The sequence below is a fragment of the Lynx canadensis genome, chromosome B1 (genome assembly GCF_007474595.2).
Source record: "Lynx canadensis isolate LIC74 chromosome B1, mLynCan4.pri.v2, whole genome shotgun sequence".
In the NCBI taxonomy this organism is placed as follows: domain Eukaryota; kingdom Metazoa; phylum Chordata; class Mammalia; order Carnivora; family Felidae; genus Lynx; species Lynx canadensis.
Genome location: NC_044306.2, coordinates 22,100,840 through 22,121,780, shown reverse-complemented (window position 1 = coordinate 22,121,780; position 20,941 = coordinate 22,100,840). Strand labels below are relative to the sequence as shown.

At 36.9% G+C, this 20,941-nt stretch overlaps 1 protein-coding gene across 2 annotated transcripts in view; it reads right to left on the bottom strand.

The window, feature by feature from the left end:
* The window catches only part of MSR1 (macrophage scavenger receptor 1), an 81,771-nt gene that overhangs the window by 32,290 nt on the left and 28,540 nt on the right, over positions 1 to 20,941 (bottom strand). For both annotated transcript variants that reach the window (XM_030312231.1, XM_030312232.1), the window contains exons 6-7: positions 13,915 to 13,995; positions 7,940 to 8,029 (exon numbers count right to left, since the gene is read on the bottom strand). In XM_030312231.1, the coding sequence (XP_030168091.1) occupies positions 7,940 to 8,029; positions 13,915 to 13,995 (171 nt within the window). The remainder of the gene's footprint in view (positions 1 to 7,939; positions 8,030 to 13,914; positions 13,996 to 20,941) is intronic.

Below are 20,941 nucleotides of genomic sequence, written 5' to 3'. Positions count from 1 at the left end.
AGCACAATTTGTGCTTATTCATCTTCTGTTTTTGTTTTCCCTCTTTCTTTGATTTTTGCCTTTCTCTCTCCCCCCAGGATGTCTTGTGTCTTTTATCCCATCTTAAACCTTGATTTCTGTATTTTCCATTATACTTCATCTGTTTTTCTATTTGTTAAGAGGGGAAAATCCCAAACATCTGGGAATGAATTTCTGAGAGTGCTAAGATCCTGATCCCCTCCTTCTGAGGGAAGGTAAGAAGGTCTGAGGGGCATCTAAACCTCTAAGCCTACTTACTTTGGCTTTGAGAAACCTTATCTATTTACATAGGGGTGTGGCACAAGGCTAGCATTTTATAGGAGGGTCAGGATTTTAATAGGTATCAGAAACATTGTTAAAATCTTTGCTAAAGGTTGCTATTCAACCACAGCTCCACTTTTATTTCATTTTTTTTAATGTTTATTTATTTTTGAGAGGGAGGGAGGGAGGGAGGGAGACCGTGTGTGAGCGAGCACAAGTGTGAGCAACCAAGCACAGAGTACAAGCAGGGGAGGGGCAGAGAGTGGGAGACACAGAATCCAAAGCAGGCTCCAGGCTCGAGCTGTCAGCACAGAGCCCCACTCAGGGCTCGAACTCACGGACCGTGAGATCATGACCTGAGCCAAAGTCAGATGCTTAACTGACTGAGCCACACAGACGTCCCTCAAATCTTTCTGAACTAAAAGTTTATTCTTCCATCAAATGAAAAAAGAACACCTTCCATTGAAGAGTTACCTTGAAAATCAGCAACGATGTTTATAAAGCCTCTTGCCCATAAGAGATGAATAAATTAACAGACGGTAGCTCTTACCATTTCACAACATCTCCCAAAGCTTAGCTAGAATGGTCCCACTGTGGTTTTATTCTCAGTGAACGAGAAAGGACTTTTTCATCTCACTTCACATTTTATGGCACCATTTTTTTAATGCTTACTTATTTATTTATTTTGAGAGAGGGAAGGAGAGAGAGAATATGATAGTTATTTTTAACTTTAAAGTTTTAATATTTATTTGGGTTTTTTATTGTTTTGTTTCCCTCATTTAGTTTACTTTGTATTCACCTTTGTTTTTGAACATTTGTTCTTATTCATCATTTAAAGACTTTTTGAGCCCCAATTTATCAGATTTAAAAATATAAAATTACATTGATAAGTAACATGAGAATTGAGATCTAACACTTAAAAATTATAAGCTGTTTCCAATTAAAATTTCATTGTGAAGATTTCATGAAATGCCAACCATTCCTTTTTAGAGTATGAATAGATTGTCTCTAACCATTTTCCATACATGACTACACTGTACATAATTATGTTCACTTTTTAATTGTGATTCAGTCATTTCAGGTAATGTGAAACTTTCAAAAATCATTAATTTATCAAAGTACTCAACTCCTTTCCAATTTTTTTCGATGATATACTTTATGAGATATTGTATCTCCATTTCCCCAAGAGGAAAAGTCTAAGATATTAAACAAAAATTGGGACAGGGGTACTTAAAAAGGTGTAATGATCAGTTCTAATTCTTTTCAGAGAAGGTAATGTAATAAACAAGCTTAATTTGATCATTTTTGCTTTATTTAGAAAAAAGAAAGAGCTGTACACTCTTCTTGGGAGTCTTTTTATATTACAATTTGTTTTGGATAGTTTAAAAATAGAAATGCTCAAGCCAGAGCCCTGAGGGAACGACCCACTTAAATCCTGTTAGCTCTAGATCTTATGATAAATAAAAAATCAGGTTTTTTTTTTATTTTGCTTTTTTATTTCATATCACTTTTTAAAAATGATAAAATGAAACAAAACTTTTCTTTTTCCTTCTTATAGGTAAATACAAATGTTTTAGGTTACTCTAGCATGACTCAAAGATCTCCTCACAGACAAGTTACTTGGAGATTTTTTTCTCACAGGTAAACACATCAGAAACATCCTTGCTAGAGAACAGGAGTGCATCCCTCCTTTACAAGGATACCTTTGGCTAAAACGGAGCCCAAGAACTGTCAAAACCTGGAGCTAATCTCCTCTCATAAGTGGCACTCTTCAATCAAAAATAAGGAGCTTATATTTCTGAAAGCCATTAAAAAACAAGAAATAAATAGTATGTAATATATTGACATTCTAACTTTATGTAGAGGAGGGGGTATTTTCAATCACATTATGATTTCAAGTATTTTTAGTGCCTCTGCTATGGGCTGGAACACTAGGTTACTTATTTTGCCACCCATGCCCTATGAGCCCAGGTCTTCAGGTATTTCAATTTTAGATGAGACCATCCTCTGCCCTAAGCCGAAGACTGCCTCCTGTTTCCTGAAGGCTTCACCTTTGACCTTCTCATTAACCTCCCCCCTCCTTCCTGGGTCTCCTCAACCCCTCCCTTATTTTATCCTGCCATCTGCATCTAAGTGGTATTCAAATCTCTTTCAAAGAAAAACAAAACAAATCAAATGAAAACCACAACACAGAAAAACCTGATCTGTTCTCTGAGAGTCAAGACTGTTCAAGAACTGACTCTACCTCCACGTTCCAGCTGATCCTGGATCCTCCACACCTCTGAGCATCCCCCGATCTGGTTTCCACTCACCCCACAGAAACTGCTCTCAATAAAGGTGACATCCTTACAACAACAGCAACAACAGCAAAGGGACTTCTCTAGAGCCCATCTTACTGGACCACCTTGTGAAACTCGCTCTTGCCTTTGGCTTTTTCTCACCACATCCCCCAGCTTTTCTTAATCACCCTGGCTGCTTCTACTCAATCTACGGCTTGGCTTTTACTGTGGATCCTGTACCTCGCTGGTTAAGGCTTCATCCTCGGCCCCTTCTCCTCTCACCATCTGCCCATGAAAGAGTATTAAAACCAAAGATTCCAATAAACTTTTATATAATCATAGCTACAAGTGTGTCTACCTCTAGCCTCTCCTCTGAACTCCAAACCCATATATTCACTGATTTGTGACTATTTCCATGAATGTCACAGAGAAAATGTTCAGTAATTATCTGTCAAATAAATACATGGATCATTTACAGTCGAGAGTTTCAGATACTCTGAAGAAAAACCTTAACTCACCCTTACAGTCGGACTTTGAATGGGCTCTGTGACTCCAGCCGAAGGGAGGCACCTTATTTACAGGCTCTAAAACCTAGTTCATTCGGCGAGGTTACATTCAGAGATTTTGAAGATGGGTAAGGTTACATTTCAGTTAAATCTTCAAAGCTTTTTGAAATACATATGTCAGATTATAACTGCTCTACTCTATAGATCCGTTAGGTATCAAGACAACATAAAGTCTTTCCTTTCTCTTAAGGACTATTAAGGACCGTGTCTTATTTACCCCTCATTTCCCAGGATCTAGCATTGCAGTGTATATACAGCAAGTAATTATTACATGCAGAAGAAGGACACAAGGGGGGGGGAAGAAAAGGAGAGCAGAAGAGAAAATAAATAGGGTGCTCTTTTTTTTTTTTTAAGTTTATTTATTTTGAGAGACACGCAGAGAGAGACACAGAGAGAAAGCGAGCAGGGGAGGGCAGAGCAAGAGGGAGAGAGAGAATCCCAAGCAGCTTCCTTGCTGTCAGTGCAGAGCCCAATGCATGGCTCCATCTCACAAACTGTGAGATCATGACCTGAGCCGAAATCAAGAGCGAGACTCTTAACCTAATGCGCCACTCAGGCACCCCAACAGGGTGCTCCTTCTTAAGCTTTTTGCTTTTAAATCTGTCAGTGCTTTAAATATTATTCAGATAGTCCAGGCCGTGTCATTGGTTAGAATATGACAATTACTGGATTTTATTTCTAGTTTTACTACCTTCTTTGGATTATTTTGGAGGAGAGACACTATTATTCATTGTTTTAATCTACAGTATAACTAAAGTAGTACCAGGAATGACGTTCACATTTCTACTGAATTTGAGTTTTAAATAAGGCAGTGATATCCTAAGGATATCTTTTGTCAAAGGAATTCTTACCTCTGCCCTTGCTTTTATTTTTGCAGAGTTTCTCTTTCTCCACTCCTTTTCTTTACCTGAATATATGGTTCTCAAAGTGTGTTCCCCGAAACAACATCATCACTGTCACCTGGAAACTTGTGAGTACTAAAAATTTTCAAGGGAGCCCAGCCCCCAGCACCCAAACTGTTGATTTAGAAGCTCTGGGGGGTAGGGACGCCTGGGTGGCCTCAACTGGTTAAGCATCTGAGCCTTGATTTTGGCTCAGGTCATGATTTCACAGTTGGAGAGATTGAGCCCCTTGTCAGGCTCTGTGCTGACAGTGTGGAGCCTGCTTGGGATTCTCTCTCTCCCTCTCTCTCTCTGCCCCTCCCCTGCTCCCACATGCATTCTCTTCCTCTCTGAAAATAAACTTAAAACAAAAACAAAAACAAAAACTCTGGGGTAGAGCCTAGTAAGCCATTTTAACAGGACTTACAAGCGATTCTAATGCCTGGTAAAGCTTGAGAACCTCCGACCTAAAGACATTGTATGCATTTTTTTTTTTTTTAACCTAAGTATATTTCACATACAATATTCTAGTAGTTTCAGGTATAAAACCTATTATACATCTTTTAGGCCAGCACTAACACTGCTTCCTCTGTAACACCCTGTCTCGCTCTACAGAATTAATCACTCTCTACTTTCTGCTTCCATAGTGTTTGGTCCTAATTCATGAATGTTTATTACCTACCACATTGCATTATAGCTAATTGCTTCTGCATTTTTTTATTCCTGCTCCTTAGGGGATATGCTATGTTTTATCTGCAGCACACAGCGAGCCCTCATAAAATTATGTTGACTGGGTGAATGAATCAGTGAATGCTCTCTCAAGTACTTTGATTAGAGGGCATTTGTTGAACTGTAGGAGCTTGATAGTGGGGAAAAAGAAACACACTAGAGCTTGTATAGGCAGCAGCTAATAACTAACATGTTTATATAGCTTGTATATATAGCTTACTTTCTGATAGAAACTGTTTGAAGTACTTTAAAACATTTATTCATTTTATTTTTACAGAAATTCTAAAATATGGGTCTTAATAGCCTTGTTTTTAGATGAGGAACCTGAGGCACAGAGAGGCTTAAATGTGTGGGGAGGTGCTCTTTTTTTTTAAGGATACACTATGCTATTTCTGTCAAGTACCTACCATACTATGCTTTCCCTGTATTTCCCAAGAGGCTAAAATAAATAACAGACACGGAGTAACTAGGTGCCAATGTGAAATTCAAATACAAACCACTGTGACAAACATTCATTCTTCTCAAATGAACCACGTAAGATTAGATCGTGCACATACACATTACAGAATGATCTTGTTGACTAAGTTTTAGAAGAGTAGCCATTGCGAGGAAATTTCTGGGAGAAAACTCAAGGGTGGGGAGCCGGCTAGTTTTGTACTCCCAGCTCCAAGCATGGTGTAGAAGGAAATATAGGCACTCAATAAATGAGGAAGCTTAGTTTTCATTAAATCAGCTAAGTTACGTTACAGTTACAGGCCTCTTCTGTGGTTTATTTCTAACATCATCCCTGACCATATAGGAAGATTATACATAACAGATGGGTGTGAAAAAGAATAGGGCCTTCTTAACATTCATATTTTTTCCCATGTTTCCCCTTTTTGTGTAGACTTTCCAGAAAGACAAATTAATAGCTCTGATTTACTCAGAGCTCATATTGATACTCATTTATGAAGTTACCCTTTATGATTTAATGTAAATAGAAAGTTACAAATAGTCTGTACCAGAAAGAGTCCCAAACAAACTATTACCATGATTTTGCCAGGGATAATAAATGAGATAGTAGATTAGCATGCCATTTTAGCTTTAAAGTTAGAATACAGATAAAATATGTTTTCACATTTCATGGAACTATTTTAAATTATCTCGGAAACTATAAGTAGCTTTGCAATTTTGTCAAATTCAGGGTTTTTAAATATATTTATCTATCGCACACAAGTTGCTCATTTAGTAAATTCAGCAATTCCTGAAGGATGCAGATAATTTCAAACAAATTAACAAACGAACACTTCTTCCCATTTTGCCAAAAAGGCCTGATTAAAGCTAGACAGTTTTAGAGATGGTTGGTACATAAATATACCATTCAGTTCAGGTAATTGGGTCTGATTGAAGGCTGCTTATTGGTGGCTAGCTGCTTTTTCTCCAAGCTTAATTGCTACTGACACCATCAAAAACACCTTGGGGCGCCTGAGCATCTCAGTTAAATGTCTGACTCTTGATATCAGCTCAGATCATAATCTGGTGGTTGTGAGATCGATGGGCACAGGGCTCCATGCTGAGCGTGGAGTGTGCTCAGGGTTCTCTCTGTTTCCCCCTGCCCCTCGTCCACTCATGATGGATCTTCCCTTTCTCTCTGCCACTCCTTCACTCGTGATGGATCTGGATCGATCGATCTCTCTCTCTCCCTCCCTCTCTTCCTCCCTCCCTTTCTCAAAACTACACAAACAAAGATTAACAAAAAACAACACCTCAGCACACTAATTAAAACTGCTAAAATCCAAATGCTGACAACACCAACGTGGAACAGCAGGAACTCTCATTCATTGCGGTGGGAGTGCGAAACGGTACAGACACTTTGGAAGACAGTCTGGTGGTTTCTTACAGAATTAAACACAGGTTTACCATCCGATGCAGCAATCAAACTTCTAGGCAAACTCATGTCAGCAGTCTCATTCATGACTGCCCAAACTTGAAAGTACCACGATGTCCTTCAAATAAGTGAATGCACAAATGAATTGTGATACATCCATACATCAGGATATACTGAGCATTAAAAATAAATGAGCTCTCAGGCCACAAAAAGACATGGAGAAGCTTAAATGCGTATTGCTAAATGGAATAAGCCAATCTGAAACAATTACATACAGTATGATTTCAACTGTATGACCTTCTGGAAAAGGCAAAACCATGGAGAGTGCAAACAGATTAGTGGTAGCCAGGGCTGGGAGGGAGTGGGGTGGTGAGGAGTAGGAGGACCCCAGGGGATCTTTAAGGCAGTGAAACTGCTCTGTATGACACTCCAGTGATGGACACCTGTCATTATATATTTGTCAAAACCCACAGAATGTATAACACTAAGAGTGAACTCTAATATAAACTGTGGTCTTAAATTAATAATAATGTATCAGTATTGGTTCATCAATTCTAATAAATGCACCACACTGACGCGAGGCGTTAATAATAGGGAAACTGGATGTGGGTTTATGGGAACTCTCTGTATTTTCTGTGCAGTTTTTCTATAAACCTAAAACTACTCCAAAAAAGAAAATGGATTAAAAAAAAAAAAAAAAACCCACCTCAATGATAAGGTGATTATGACCCTTTGTCATAATTTTCTTTGAGATTAGGAAACAATAAGCCTCTGTCCTTCTAAAATTTCCTTATAAAGCTCACAATTCAAGCTTAGGCTACTGTTATAAGGAGTAGAAATAATGTCATCACGTATGTAAATTTTAAAGAGCCTGAATCATGCAGATTATTAAGAACTAATATATAATAGCAGCCAATTTATCTTGCAGAGACTAAGATTTCTGACCTATCTGTGGATTGCTGACTGTAACTTCCCAGGGTTTGGCCCATTTTAGTTAAAAGTATATTTATACTTTGTTTTTCTTTGTGAGCCTTTCCACTCTCTTCTTCTAAGATAGATACCATTCTTCATGTGATTTCCGGTTGGGTAGAGTTTATAAATCCTCTGTTGTCTTTTTCTTTTTTTTTTTTTTTTAAGACTTTTCCTTTGGGACATAGAAACTGCTCAGGTAGACAGAAATTAGTTTCTAAATGTTTCAGACCACAAGACAAACTACATGTGTATCAGTTGTTCATGCTGGGATGGCTATTGTTTTTGTTATGCAAGACTATGGGAAAGTATCTCTGCTCCATGTATATATTACATTATCTACAAAGAACATCTAGATGATCACCACACCTGTCCTCCCGGTCTTCCCCATTGGTCCTGGGAATCCTCGGCTTCCAGGAAAGCCAATTGCTCCCCGATCACCTTTGGGACCTGGAGGACCTATGTCATTAACGAAGAAAAACACAGTGGAAATAAATCATTTTTCATATAGGTTTGTGAGTATAAGAAAGTCAATGAATATATAATAGGCAAATTTCCAAAGGTAGGGATAATATTCGATCATAACATTTCATGGGTGCCATTGATAAACAACATAAGCAGTTGGTAGAAACATTAGTGCGTTTAGTACAATGTAGATACTCAATAAAAAACATATTGTTATCACAAGTAAAAAGCATATGAGAAAAAAATTTTTGGAGTTTTAACCAGAACGCTTATGTAATCCAATCAGGAATCCTCAAATGGCAGGATTCTGCCTGTAGCTGAAATGGTAACTTTGAAATGTACAAGGTGAAAATGGAATTCTTAAGATTTGTTCCTGAAAAAACACAACTCAAGCAATGAGAAGTATAAAAAAATATTTAAAAAATTGGGTCCTACTGCTGGAATATATTAAGCTTTCTTTCATGTACTTGATTTTACACATTCTATTGTAATCCCAAACAATAATGTGACCATATATATGTGATATATATACATTTGTGTGTGTGTGTACTATACAAAGATTCATTTATGGGTGCATATTATATAAATATACAAACCCAGGACTTTATGTGATTAAATGAAAATAGCCCCCCACCATTACTGTAGTGACCATGAAAACTGCACATGAAAGTGTTATTTTCCAGTAGAATAAACTATTTCATCCTGGAGTCCGGCAGTTTGAAATAAACTATTGTAAAAATCTCATTTTAGATGTTATTATCAGTTCACAGAGATTCTATTAATTCAATTTTCAGTTAACTCCTTGGGAAGCACACTATGAAAAATTTAAAAACTATACATCTTTTTCCAAAATCAATCTGTTAATATATTGTTGTTAGTTTACAAGTTCCAGGAGGCAGGACTTATCCATACTTAATTCAGTAAAAAAAAAAAAAAAAAAAAAAAAAATCTTTTCTTGAGGTACATTCATATAGATACCTAAAATTGAGCTAAATATTCTTTAAGAAATGTTAAGTTCAACATTTAAGTTAAAGTTTAAAGTTAAAATTTAACATTCTTAAATTTTTTTTTTTTAACGTTTATTTATTTTTGAGACAGAGAGAGACAGAGCATGAACGGGGGGAGGGGCTAAAATTTAACATTCTTAAATAGTTAAGAAATATTATTTATGCCAGCCTAAACTTTGCTTCCACTGTATATTAAGCAGATATCCAAAGCAATAAAATGATAAATTATGTTTAGAAATATGAGTAAAGTCAGGGCACCTCAATTTAATAATTCAATATACATTACTTTACATAAATATAGATATACTGTATATATGCATTATATATAAATGTATATGTATAAATCTATATATACCTAACTATATCAATATATGATACATAAATTGCTATTTTCATATATTGAATACACACACAAACTCACACACAAACACACTCTACCTTATAGTATCTACTAGCTGGATTTCATAGCATACAGCCTAAAAAGGAATTATCGTCAGTTCTCAAGATGGGCTAATTGATTAATACTTATACCTTTCTTCATTACCCAAGGAAGACAGTCAGTATCTGTACTTACAGTTATTAAAAGGTCACTCAAATTTACATATAAAAACACCGACTATAAATTCTTTCTCTCTCTTTTTTTAAATCTTAGGCCACTGCCCACTCTTTATAGAATGCTGCTCACGGGTAACTCTCATTTTTACAATTTTCTCCATTAATTCAACAAAGATACACTGAGCACACATATTATGTCAGTCCCTATATGTTCTTGGAGTTACACAGGTTCTTATCTGAACAGATCTTCCACTGTGGAGACATACAGCAAGAAAGTTAACAAATCAAGAAAGAAGGTGATTTTGGAGATGATAATTTTAGAAAAAAGAGAGAAATGCAATAGAGGATGCCTAGCAAGGGGATCAGGAAAAACCTCTCCAATAATGGCTTACTGAATACATTTTGGTGACGCTCAGAATACAGCTCTTCAACTAGGAATTATGTCACATTTTCAGTGGGTGAACAAATGAATCCATAAATGAAGGCCATGTGATACTTTCATAGAAATCACTTGATCATTAGACCTCCATTATGGGAGATATTTAGGCAGACTCTATATGACCTATAGAGTTATGTGACTTGTGTATTTAATGATACTTCTTTATTTTTATTTATTTTGAGAGAGAGAACATGCGTGCATCTGTGTGTGTGAGTGGGGGAGGGGCAGAAAGAAAGGGGGGGACAGAGAGAGAATCCTGAGCAGGCTCCAAATTGTCAGCACAGAGCCTGATGTGGGGCTCGATCTCACGAACCATGAGACCATGACTTGAGCCGAAACCAAGAGTAGGACACTCAACCGAATGAGCCACCCAGGTGCCCCGATGTTCTTCTTTGTAATATAATCATTATTTTCACCAGCTTTTTGTCAAGGCTGCTAATTTAATTTTATTTAATGGTATGTACATAATTTGCAGACATTTTTGGATTCATTGGCGTAATTAGTTACCTCCCAAAGAAACCTGCTTTCTACACTCATAGCAAGAGTCTGCAGCCAGCAATGTTCCTTACTCAAATGCATATTTTGGGGAGCACTGTCCTGGTTCCAGGCTGGGGGATAAAGCTTTTTGGGCCACAGACTGGAAGAAGAGGGGTGGGTGGGGTAAAGACACGGGTAGATATAAAGATAAATGAAATGCAGTTCTTGTCCTTCAATAACCACAGTTAGATGGACTTCATTTTCTCTTCCAGAAGCATGATTCTTATGGAAGAAAATTCAAGCTATGTCAGAAAAAGTAAACAGCACTGGATAATGATCAATGTTTTGTAGCCAATGGACCCTTTGGTTCCCTCTCAAGGCGTCTCGTGTAGGTAGCGCTCCCATGCCTACAGGTCAGGCTACCCTGTTATTGATCGCAGGGGGCAGAAACAGCCTAGTAGATGGCTACAGAAAGGATACTACAGCATCTAATTCAGCGTCCTTTCCTTAAAGCACTATTGTCATGGGGGAATAACCCAGAAGTGCCCCCAAAGGATCTCAGAGGATGTCAAGAATCCTCTACCATGACATTCATGGTTTATAGAATTACTTATCATACTGGAAGTTTTGTGCAGGCAGAAATTCTCAACCTCTGAGTATAGGATCCACAAGGCCTTGTAGAACGCACAAGGAACAGGAAAAGTGCTCAGCAAAGATTTTGTTGAGTAAAAGGCATAGGTCATTCTCCCTGGCATGCTTCCAAGGAACTAGCACTCTGAAATTTCTGTTATTTGAGATACAGCACATTTTAACATAATACCCAGCCCGTACCTGAGTATCTACTGCAGTATATTAATGAATTGGTTATTCAGGCCACTAGAATAATCATTAAAGTTTGTCAGGTTTAGAGACCACGGTTGTGAATCTAGAGGACTTTGAGTTAGTTGGTCAAGCAGAGTTTAATAAGCTTGACTGCACGTATTCGTGAGATGTCAATGAACTTGCTGTAATCAGGAAGTAGAATTATCATGACTGTTCATCATATACTCTTTACTTCCTGATTCTAGTACCCATATTGAGCAATTAGGTAATCTGGCAGCAAACAAAACAGAATGTACCACTCAAGCAAGGAAGAATCCATTAAGACAGATGCCTGGTAACCTGAATACTTTTGCTGCAGTGCACCAGACCAAATGGCAACTTAATAATCTACCAGAGTCAACTTATAACCCAACAATGAAATCTAACTCTCTTACATGAGAAACTACATAATGCCTATTTGCGTAAAAGAGCAGTACCAACGGCAACAGACTAAACCCTCACTAAAAGAATCAGAGCAGCTTTGCAATGGTATCTGCTCAGGGTATTAACAAAAGCTGAAACTTTTAAATCCCTTTTTCTATTTCGTACAGCCATAGTTCAGAAACAGGTGCAAAAGATTCTCCCAAGATGAAGTTTTGCACAGCAAGTTGTAGCCCAGACTGAACTTACATGGTTGAGTTATAAAGCTTTGACAATTGCAGTCTGTAATGGAGGAGCTGACAGACCTTTGACAATAGCAGCTCTGACAGCTGATAGAATACTGGTTACTTCCCCTGCTATGACATTAACGTGCCATTGGTAAGATCTCTGGATTGCTAGTCAAGTAGAAAGATTTTTCTGAATAAAGAATCTTACCTGGCAATATTTTCAAAGGCATACCAGCAACCTGCCTAATAGAAAAAAATATGTATATATTGTGTATACATATGTAATAAAATAAATAGATACACAAATAGATTTTAAACAATTTTAAAGCCTTTTTCATGTAAACTATGCATTGGCCTTTTAAGTATAATGATGCCAAGGTCAGAGGTGTCACATTCAGGTTTTTCATTTTTAAACACTAGTTTTCTGATGTAACCCGGGCTAGTCAATATATTGATCAGAAAGAAGAACATTTTATACAACCAAAGACAGAATAATAGGATGAAGTACATGGTATTTAGACATGTTTTGGGCGGCACAGCCCATCCTAGATATAATTAAGCCAAGCGGTATACTCCCCCCTTTCAAAGATCATGTGGGTATTTGATTTCTAGTGAAGAATAACATGACAATCATGCTATTGTTCTTGTCTCCTTTATGTTTTTGAGAGCAAGGAGAGTTCATGCTCTTTCTCCTTTCTGTCTTCTATTATCTTCTCTCAAAATACTGCTTTCAAGATTACAACATCAACAGAGGAAAATAATTTAAAACTATTTTGCTTGAAGCAAAATACAGAGAGTGGCTGATAATGAAGGTAGAAGTCATTTGTAGTCTAGTCAATACTTACATTTAGATTTCTTAAGTTTAAGCAGATATATTCCAGTTAAGGACTATACAAGGAATCCAAATTCCTTTGAGATGTGTGTGTGTGTGTCTGTGTGTGTGTGTATGTATATATACACACACACACACACACATACACACACACATATATATACACATACACATATATATACATCTATAGTATATGTACTATTTATATTTATATACATTTAATATATATTTTACATATATACATTACATTTTACATATATATACACACGTATATATACATATGTGTATATATGTGTGAGTATATGTATACGTGTGTATATGTACACATATACATATATATACATACATATACGTACATACATATATACATACATATATATACGTTCATACATATATATACATACATATATACATATATACATATATATACATACATACATATACACACACATATATATATACATATACATATATACGTACATATATACGTATATATGTATACGTGTGTGTGTGTGTGTATGTATACGTGTGTATATATATACACACACATACACACATGTATATACATACACACATATATATACATCTATAGTATATGTATTATTTATATTTATATACATTTAATATATTTTTTACATATATACATTACATTTTACATATATATACACACGTATATATACATATGTGTATATATATACACGCACACACACACACATTATATATATAATGCAAATATATTCAATGTGAAGATGATTTTCGTATTCTCTTCATGTGACCTAAAGCTAGGTCTGCCATACACTATGTGTGATCAAGGACATGGACAGCACTCCCCAGACTTCTTGAAAACCCCATATGGTAACTCTGGCTAAAGCATTTAACTTTTTTCAAAAACCTAAAGCAGTTACATATGGTACATTATAGTGATCAGGCTGCTGGAAAATACTTAATATCCCCCTTAATACACACACACACACACACACACACACACACACACACACGCACACGCTCCACAGGAGAAAAATCGAATAACCATTTTCCCCTACACACATACATATTACCTGGCCCTATAGTGTATGATTAAGCGGTTACTATTACCATACCTATTGCACCTGGAATGCCTCGTGGACCACTTTCTCCAGCAGGACCCCTATCTCCTTTTTCACCTGGGCGTCCAGGAGGACCTTTAAAAAATAAATTACAATTATTGGTCAAAGTTTGAAAACATAGGTAAAATGGATCTGTCACGTTTCAAGACAGTTCTATAAGTAGGGCCGCCTGGGTGGCTCAGTCGGTTAAGTGTCGGATTTGGCTCAGGTCATGATCTCATGGTTTGTGAGTCTGAGTCCCACATTGGGCTCACTGCTGTCAGTGCAGAGCCCACTTCCCCTCTATTCCCCTCTCTCTGCCCCTCCCCGACTTGTGGTCTCTCTCTCTCAAAAATAAACAAACATTAAAAAAAAAAAAAAAAAGACAATTCTGTAAGTAAATCCAGTCTTTTCTTTGTTGTGCAATAACATGAGTAAGACTGACCTTCCAGAATGGAGGCATGCCCTGCTACAGAGGAGTGCAATGTTCTATCCTGATAAGGAGGAGATAGCCCTAAAATAGACAACCTAATTATGTATTACATAATTATGTGTGGCTACCACTTTTCGAGGTTCTTAGAACCCAGGAGCAGAGAAAGACACTGAGTCAATGACAGCATAAACCCACATCAGTACTCTATACATACTAGGCAGATTTCATTATATTCAGTTAGGTGCTATCTGGAAAATGTGTAAGTAAGGACCTATCAATCATGTGTGATCCACACATAGTAGACAACCAAAACCCATATTGTTGAAAATGGCAAACTCAGACATTTGTTAGAGAGATGTAAATTAGCAGGAGTGGCAATGGTTGAAAAGCCTTTATTGACAGAGTAGGAGTTGAAAGGTAGTTTGAAGAATGGATAGAATGAGGTGAAAGAGAATTCTGGGTAAGTGGAAGAGACATGGGGAAAGGTAGGGAGGTGAAAATGAGTAAAAGAATACTTTTTCAAGTAAAACACAGTTGATCCTTGAACAACATGGGTTTAAACTATGGGTCCTCTCACATGCAGACTTTTTTTTGGACAAATACACTACAGTACTGCAAATATATTTTCTCTTGCTTATGATTTTCTTAATAAAATTTCTTTTATCTAGCCTTGTTGTAAGAATACAGTATAAAATACATATAACTTACAAAATACGTGTCAATTGATTTTTATTGGTAAGGCTCTGGTCAACAGTAGGCTATCAGTAGTTAAGTTTGGGGAGAGTCAAAAGTTATACACTCATTTTCAAGTGCACAGGAGATCAGTGCCCCTAACCCCTGTATTGTTCAACTAGAGTTGTATCAAGTAGAATGACTAAATAGATCAATAGAGTTGTATCAAGTAGAATGACTAAATAGATATAGACACTACAAAATAAGTTGGAGAGGTCTCAGGGAGAAGTCTGACTGCCTGGCCTCACAATTTCCCCAAAGACCCCTGAACACTGAATTTGATCAATACTGATGTAGTCTTTGAATTTTCTATGCCTAGCAAAACAGAAACCTAGTGATCACCTCGTTAGAATGATGGCACTTTGGAAATTTAAGGTAACACTGCTAGTATCCCCTCTTCTACATGGACCGCACAGGACAAGTATTAACCCCTTCACTTAATGCAGAACACTCTACAATTTTCCTTTCAACTCCAAAAGGAAGAAACAATCTTGGATATACCATAGAATAATAAATACAGATCCTTTAAAAGAGGCATTTTGGGGTGGCTGAGTGGTTCAGTTGGTTGGTTAAGCATCCGACTCTTGATTTCGGCTCAGGTCATGGTCTCACGGTTCTGAGATTGAGCCCCATGTCAGGCTCTGTACTGAGTGTGGAGCTTCCGTGGGATTCTCTCTCTCCCTCCCTCTCTCTCTCTCTCAAAATAAATAAACAAACATTTAAAAACATTATTTAAAAAACTAAAAGAGGCATTTTCAACCGCTGTTGTTCAGCCAAATACATAGCCCAAGGATGATACACAACTATACTTTGCATCACTGGTTAGAGAGCATTTGTTGACAAGTTTTACTCAGGTGGGAAATAAAATACCTGAAGAATTTGAAGAGAGGGCCATATAAATAAAGATTGTCTCATGAAAAAGTATATTCTATTCATTTTCTTTGTTTTGTTTGAAGTCCCATCCCTGCTTCTCTCCATTTTCTCTGATCTGTTCCATTTTTCAAGGTCCAACTTAGATTTTAGAACCTTCCTTCCCCGGTTTTTAAGACACCATTGTTCTTCTCAGTGGCACAATGTCCCTTTATCTTCATATGCAACATGGGGCAGTAATATTTTATTGCATTTTTGTTATAAAAGCAATGCAACTTATTATAAGAAATATAAAAGCCTAGAAAAAATATAATTCATAATTCTGTCATCTTTTTTATTTAGAAATTCATTTATTTTGAGAGACAGAGAGCAAGAGCAGAGGAAAGGGAAAGAGAGAATCCCAAGCAGGTTCCATGCTGTCAGCACAGAGCCCAATGTGGGGCTCGATCCTACAAACCACGAGATCATGACCTGAGCCAAAATCGAATCAGATGCTCAACCAACTGAACTCCCCAGGCACCCCCATAATTCTATCATCTTGAGAGAATATTTATTTCCTGTGTCTGTACTTTTTGTTTTGTTTGCCTGCCTATTTTTTTTTCCATATAATCACGTAAACAAATTCTCCTAAGCTTTGGCTTAATGTTGGACACACATATTTTGATGTTGCACAAGAAATGTCACGGTTTTACATCAATCTGTACACATCTTCCATTCCATGCAGAAGGCAGACATTCCCAACAGCAGGGGTTATACGTCCACCACCAAGAACACAGCTGTGGTTCAGTCATCTCTATACAGTGACAAAGTTAAGGCAAGCAGGATGGAAAGACTCAATCTGCAGCCCAGATTTTGCTGAGCAAACTGAAAGGAAGCAAATCCACAGTACTCAAGGGTGGTTTAAAAAAAAAAAAGTGCACAAGGAAAGATTTTGATTTAGTAATTAGAGCTCTAGAGCAAGACACAGACATTTCAGGAAAAGGGAACGTGTGAGACAAGAAACAAGGGACCCATAGAGTATATCTAGGCTCTTAGCCTCTGTGATTACGAGTGTCCACCACTTGGGGCGCCTGGGTGGCTCAGTTCGTTAAGCATATGACTTTGCCTCAGGTCATGATCTTGTGGTCCAAGAGTTTGAAACACAGAAGCTGGAGCCTGCTTTGTATTCTGTGTCTCCCTTTCTCTCTCTCTCTGCCCCTCCCCTGCTCATGCTCTGTCTCTCTCTGTCTCAAGAATAAACATTTAAAAGAAAAAAAAAAGTGCTCACCATTTATTCAGCAAGTAGGAAATAGAACTCTTTCACAAACACAATCCTTACACTTATGTTGCAGGTAACTGTGTAGAGTAACTGTATACAGCTCTAATGTTGGAGAATTAATCCAATCATAACAAACACCTCTGTGTTATTTTATATAATTCTGAGCCAAAGATCCTTCTCTGTATTTTTATATAAAATACTGATACCAAGTTTCTGAATGCCAGAGTAAGAAAACCAAGTAAACCTTAAAGAATTCTAGCTGGGTGTGTGGGATGTTACATTTTTATTGTTATTTTATTCTTCATGTAACATTAATCTCACTTATTATGTTTCATCTTTATACATTGTTATATCTCTTCCACTGCCTAGACCGAAATGTGGGAAGTATCTCAATAAATATTTTTAGTGTCTTTTACATATTTTGGTGGGATAGAAGTATACAGATCATATACCAGTTTTCTCTAAGCTTTGTGTGTAGACTTTTTAAGAACACTGTGAATATAATGCTCTCATGCTACCTTACAAAAGTGGTATCTCCTCTCCATCCCTGCTGTAGCTCACATCCTAATCATCCTGCAGCTGGACTATTCTAGACTATTCTAGACTATTTTTTTTTTTTTATCTGGTCGGAATGGATTGTGTCTATTTCACCTTCATATTTCCTTAAGTTCCAGCTTAGAAAAAAAATACTATCTCCATCAACTATACAGAAATATAGCTATCTATTCCGCCATGTTACGGAAAAAAGAACGAAGAACTTAAAGTCAGGAGACTTCGTTTCTTTGCAGTTGCCTTCTTTGTTCTGAATTATTAGTCTCTCAAAATTCTATTCCATAATCACATCAATAACCACCTCTGTGCATCAATAAATGGACATAATGCTACCTGTCAGCTCCCTTGCTAACCGATGTCAAGACTAGATTAATATTGCCCAAAATGTCTGATTTGCTCTAGTTCAAGAAGCCATATAAGAATTCACACTAGTTTTCTTCAAATTTAATGCCTCCTAACTCCAGAGTTACAGGGATAATTCATAAACACTGCAGCGATAATTTGCCATGGACAATTCCCTCTATAAAACACACATACAAAATCCATTACTTACCTCCCTCCCTATGATTTTTTTTAAACGAAAACTAAGATTTCTAGATAGCCACAAAAAAGAACTGATTTAGAATACTCAGTAACCATAAATACCAGAGATCAAAATTATACAGTTCACTGGAAAAGCAAACCCAGGCATATCATACCATTTAAAATCCTCAGATGATACCAAAGAACTAATAATGTCTGCCTAAATTTCCTGAGCTATGCTTCTCCATGTCCTATTCATTATGATCATATATTTTCTACTTCAGTCTTAATCTTGCCTTCTGTTTAGATCATCATAAAAATCTGCCAAATCTTCCTGGCTATTGGTTCTTAAACCTGCCTCTCTCTCTCTCTCTTTTTTTTTTTTTCTTTTAGTTTTCATGCTCATTGACTTAGATATCTTTAATCTGGAAGAGGACTTAGAGGTTTCTTAGTCAAACATACGTACAGAGAGGTCAGAGAGAGTAAATTGTCCAAGGTTTTAAAGGCTAGTCGGGTAAAACCAGAACTAGACCACTTCTTTCCTGACATTCTAGGCTACACTGTTCCGTGTTTAATTGACTTCACTTTTGGCTCTGTTTTCCCACTTTTTTTCTGGGATGAATTTTTCTTTTACCTCATGGTGAAAAACACACCAGTTCTTTAAAATCACGGTAACTAGTTGTACAAATATCCAAGTTTAAATTCTACCAGTTGTTTATTCTTCTTCCTTGATATGAATATACACATGTATGAATATGCGTATGATTTTAGATCCTCCAAGGAACACTTGTCTAAAATCTCATTTCAAATAAGCATCACATTCTCTCTTCTCACCACTGAGCCATATTGTATTTTATTTCTCTTAACTCCTCTCCTTGAATGTTCACTGACTTTGATTCTTTAAATCATGCTATGTCTCACTCCCTACCAAACTCTACTTCATGATTTCAGTGATGAAATTCCACTTAGTCCTTAAGACTCTAATGACTGTAATTACTTGATAAATATGTTAAAATATCTTTGTCTCTTTTATCTTCATGATTACATAGCAGGTGTTGATATTAAGAGGAGGGACCCAAAGATGGAAAATCCTACAACCAGCAAGTGATAAAGCACTCATTAGCGTGTACAATTCATTTTTCTTGGGTTATAATTTCAAGGGTATTTATTCAACATTTGTTTTATGCTTATATGTGGTAGAGAATATAAAAAATAGTCCCTGGTTTTAAGGGATGTATTGTTTTCAGGAAGCGGCAACAGTGAACTAGAAGACAATGTGAGATACTTTTAGGTATGACTATCATGTGAAGATTTCTCTTATGAAAGAATACCTAATGTTCAATATTAAACAAGATGTAGATGTCAGGAAGTATTACTCTGATGGAACTAGAGAAGGCTTCAGATATTAGATGGGCATTGAATGAAAGATAGGATATTTTCAGATACAAAGGGAAGAGAAGATATTTCAAGCAAAGGCAAAGGCATGAGTCAGGATATAAAAAGTATTTGGTATGTTAGAATCATAATTGAATCAATTGAAGTATTTGGTATCACAAAGGGAAGAGGGAGGAAATCAGGTATTGAAAAGTGGTTAAATACACATTAGACAAGATCCTGAGTGCTGCAGAGAGAAACATAGAATGAGGAAGTGATAGAGAAGCTTATAATCGAGGGTTTTTTCTCTTCAGGAAGACTGCATTTTAGCAAGAATGCAGATAGAATTACAGTCTGAAAGATTGGGGAAGGAAATGATTGGGAGACTATTTCAATAGTCTGGTAGAGCAGTGGTAAGAAAAGTTTACCCAAGACACTGCTATTACAAAGTGTGACTTAAGGAGAAGAAAGTGCCAGTTTTGCTTATTTATTCAGCACATATATAATTGCTCGCCCACTGCACAGAAAGCTCTCTAATAGGTACTGGAGACAGACAGATAGACAAGAAAGGTGAAACTCAACCTCATGAAACTCACGAGCTATCAGAGAAGATGTATCCTAAACAAATAAGCAAATGCACAGATGAAACAATTTCACGCAGTGGTAAGTACTATGAGGAAGCTAAAGCAAATGATGACATAAAGAGATGGGGGGAGGAAAATGAGAAGAGAGGAGGGAAAAAAATCGCCCCTAAAATAGTGTTCTTGAGTGGATCCAAGAAGGAGCGGCGTTCTACGAGAACAACGTTTCAAGAGACAAGGCAGGAGTGTACATGATGGACAGTAAGAAATGAAAGCAGCACTTCCTCCTCAGGAACTTACACTTTTTAGTAGCACTTTCATTCTTCCAGATTTCCGAGCCAGACAGAGAGAATACCAGAGGGGAAGTGGGAAAATGAGGGCAGATAAGTAGGTGGGTGTGAAACCAAGGAGGACTTCAGATTTATTCTAAGTCGATAGGAAAAATATTGGAGGGTTTCAGCATGAGACCTAAACCATCGACTAATTTCTTATACCACTCTTTTGCTCTACGTTATGTAGGATGGATTAAAAGTAGAATCAGGGAGAATGAGTAGGAAGCTGATGCAGTGCCTCAGCCAAATACAGTTGCTTGAATTATAATAGTGACAGAGGAGATAGTGAGACGTGGTTTTATTTGAAATAGTGTATGTAACAAGAGTTAACAGGACGCATACATGGATCACACGTAGGAAGCAACAGAAAGACATCAAAGACAGCTTC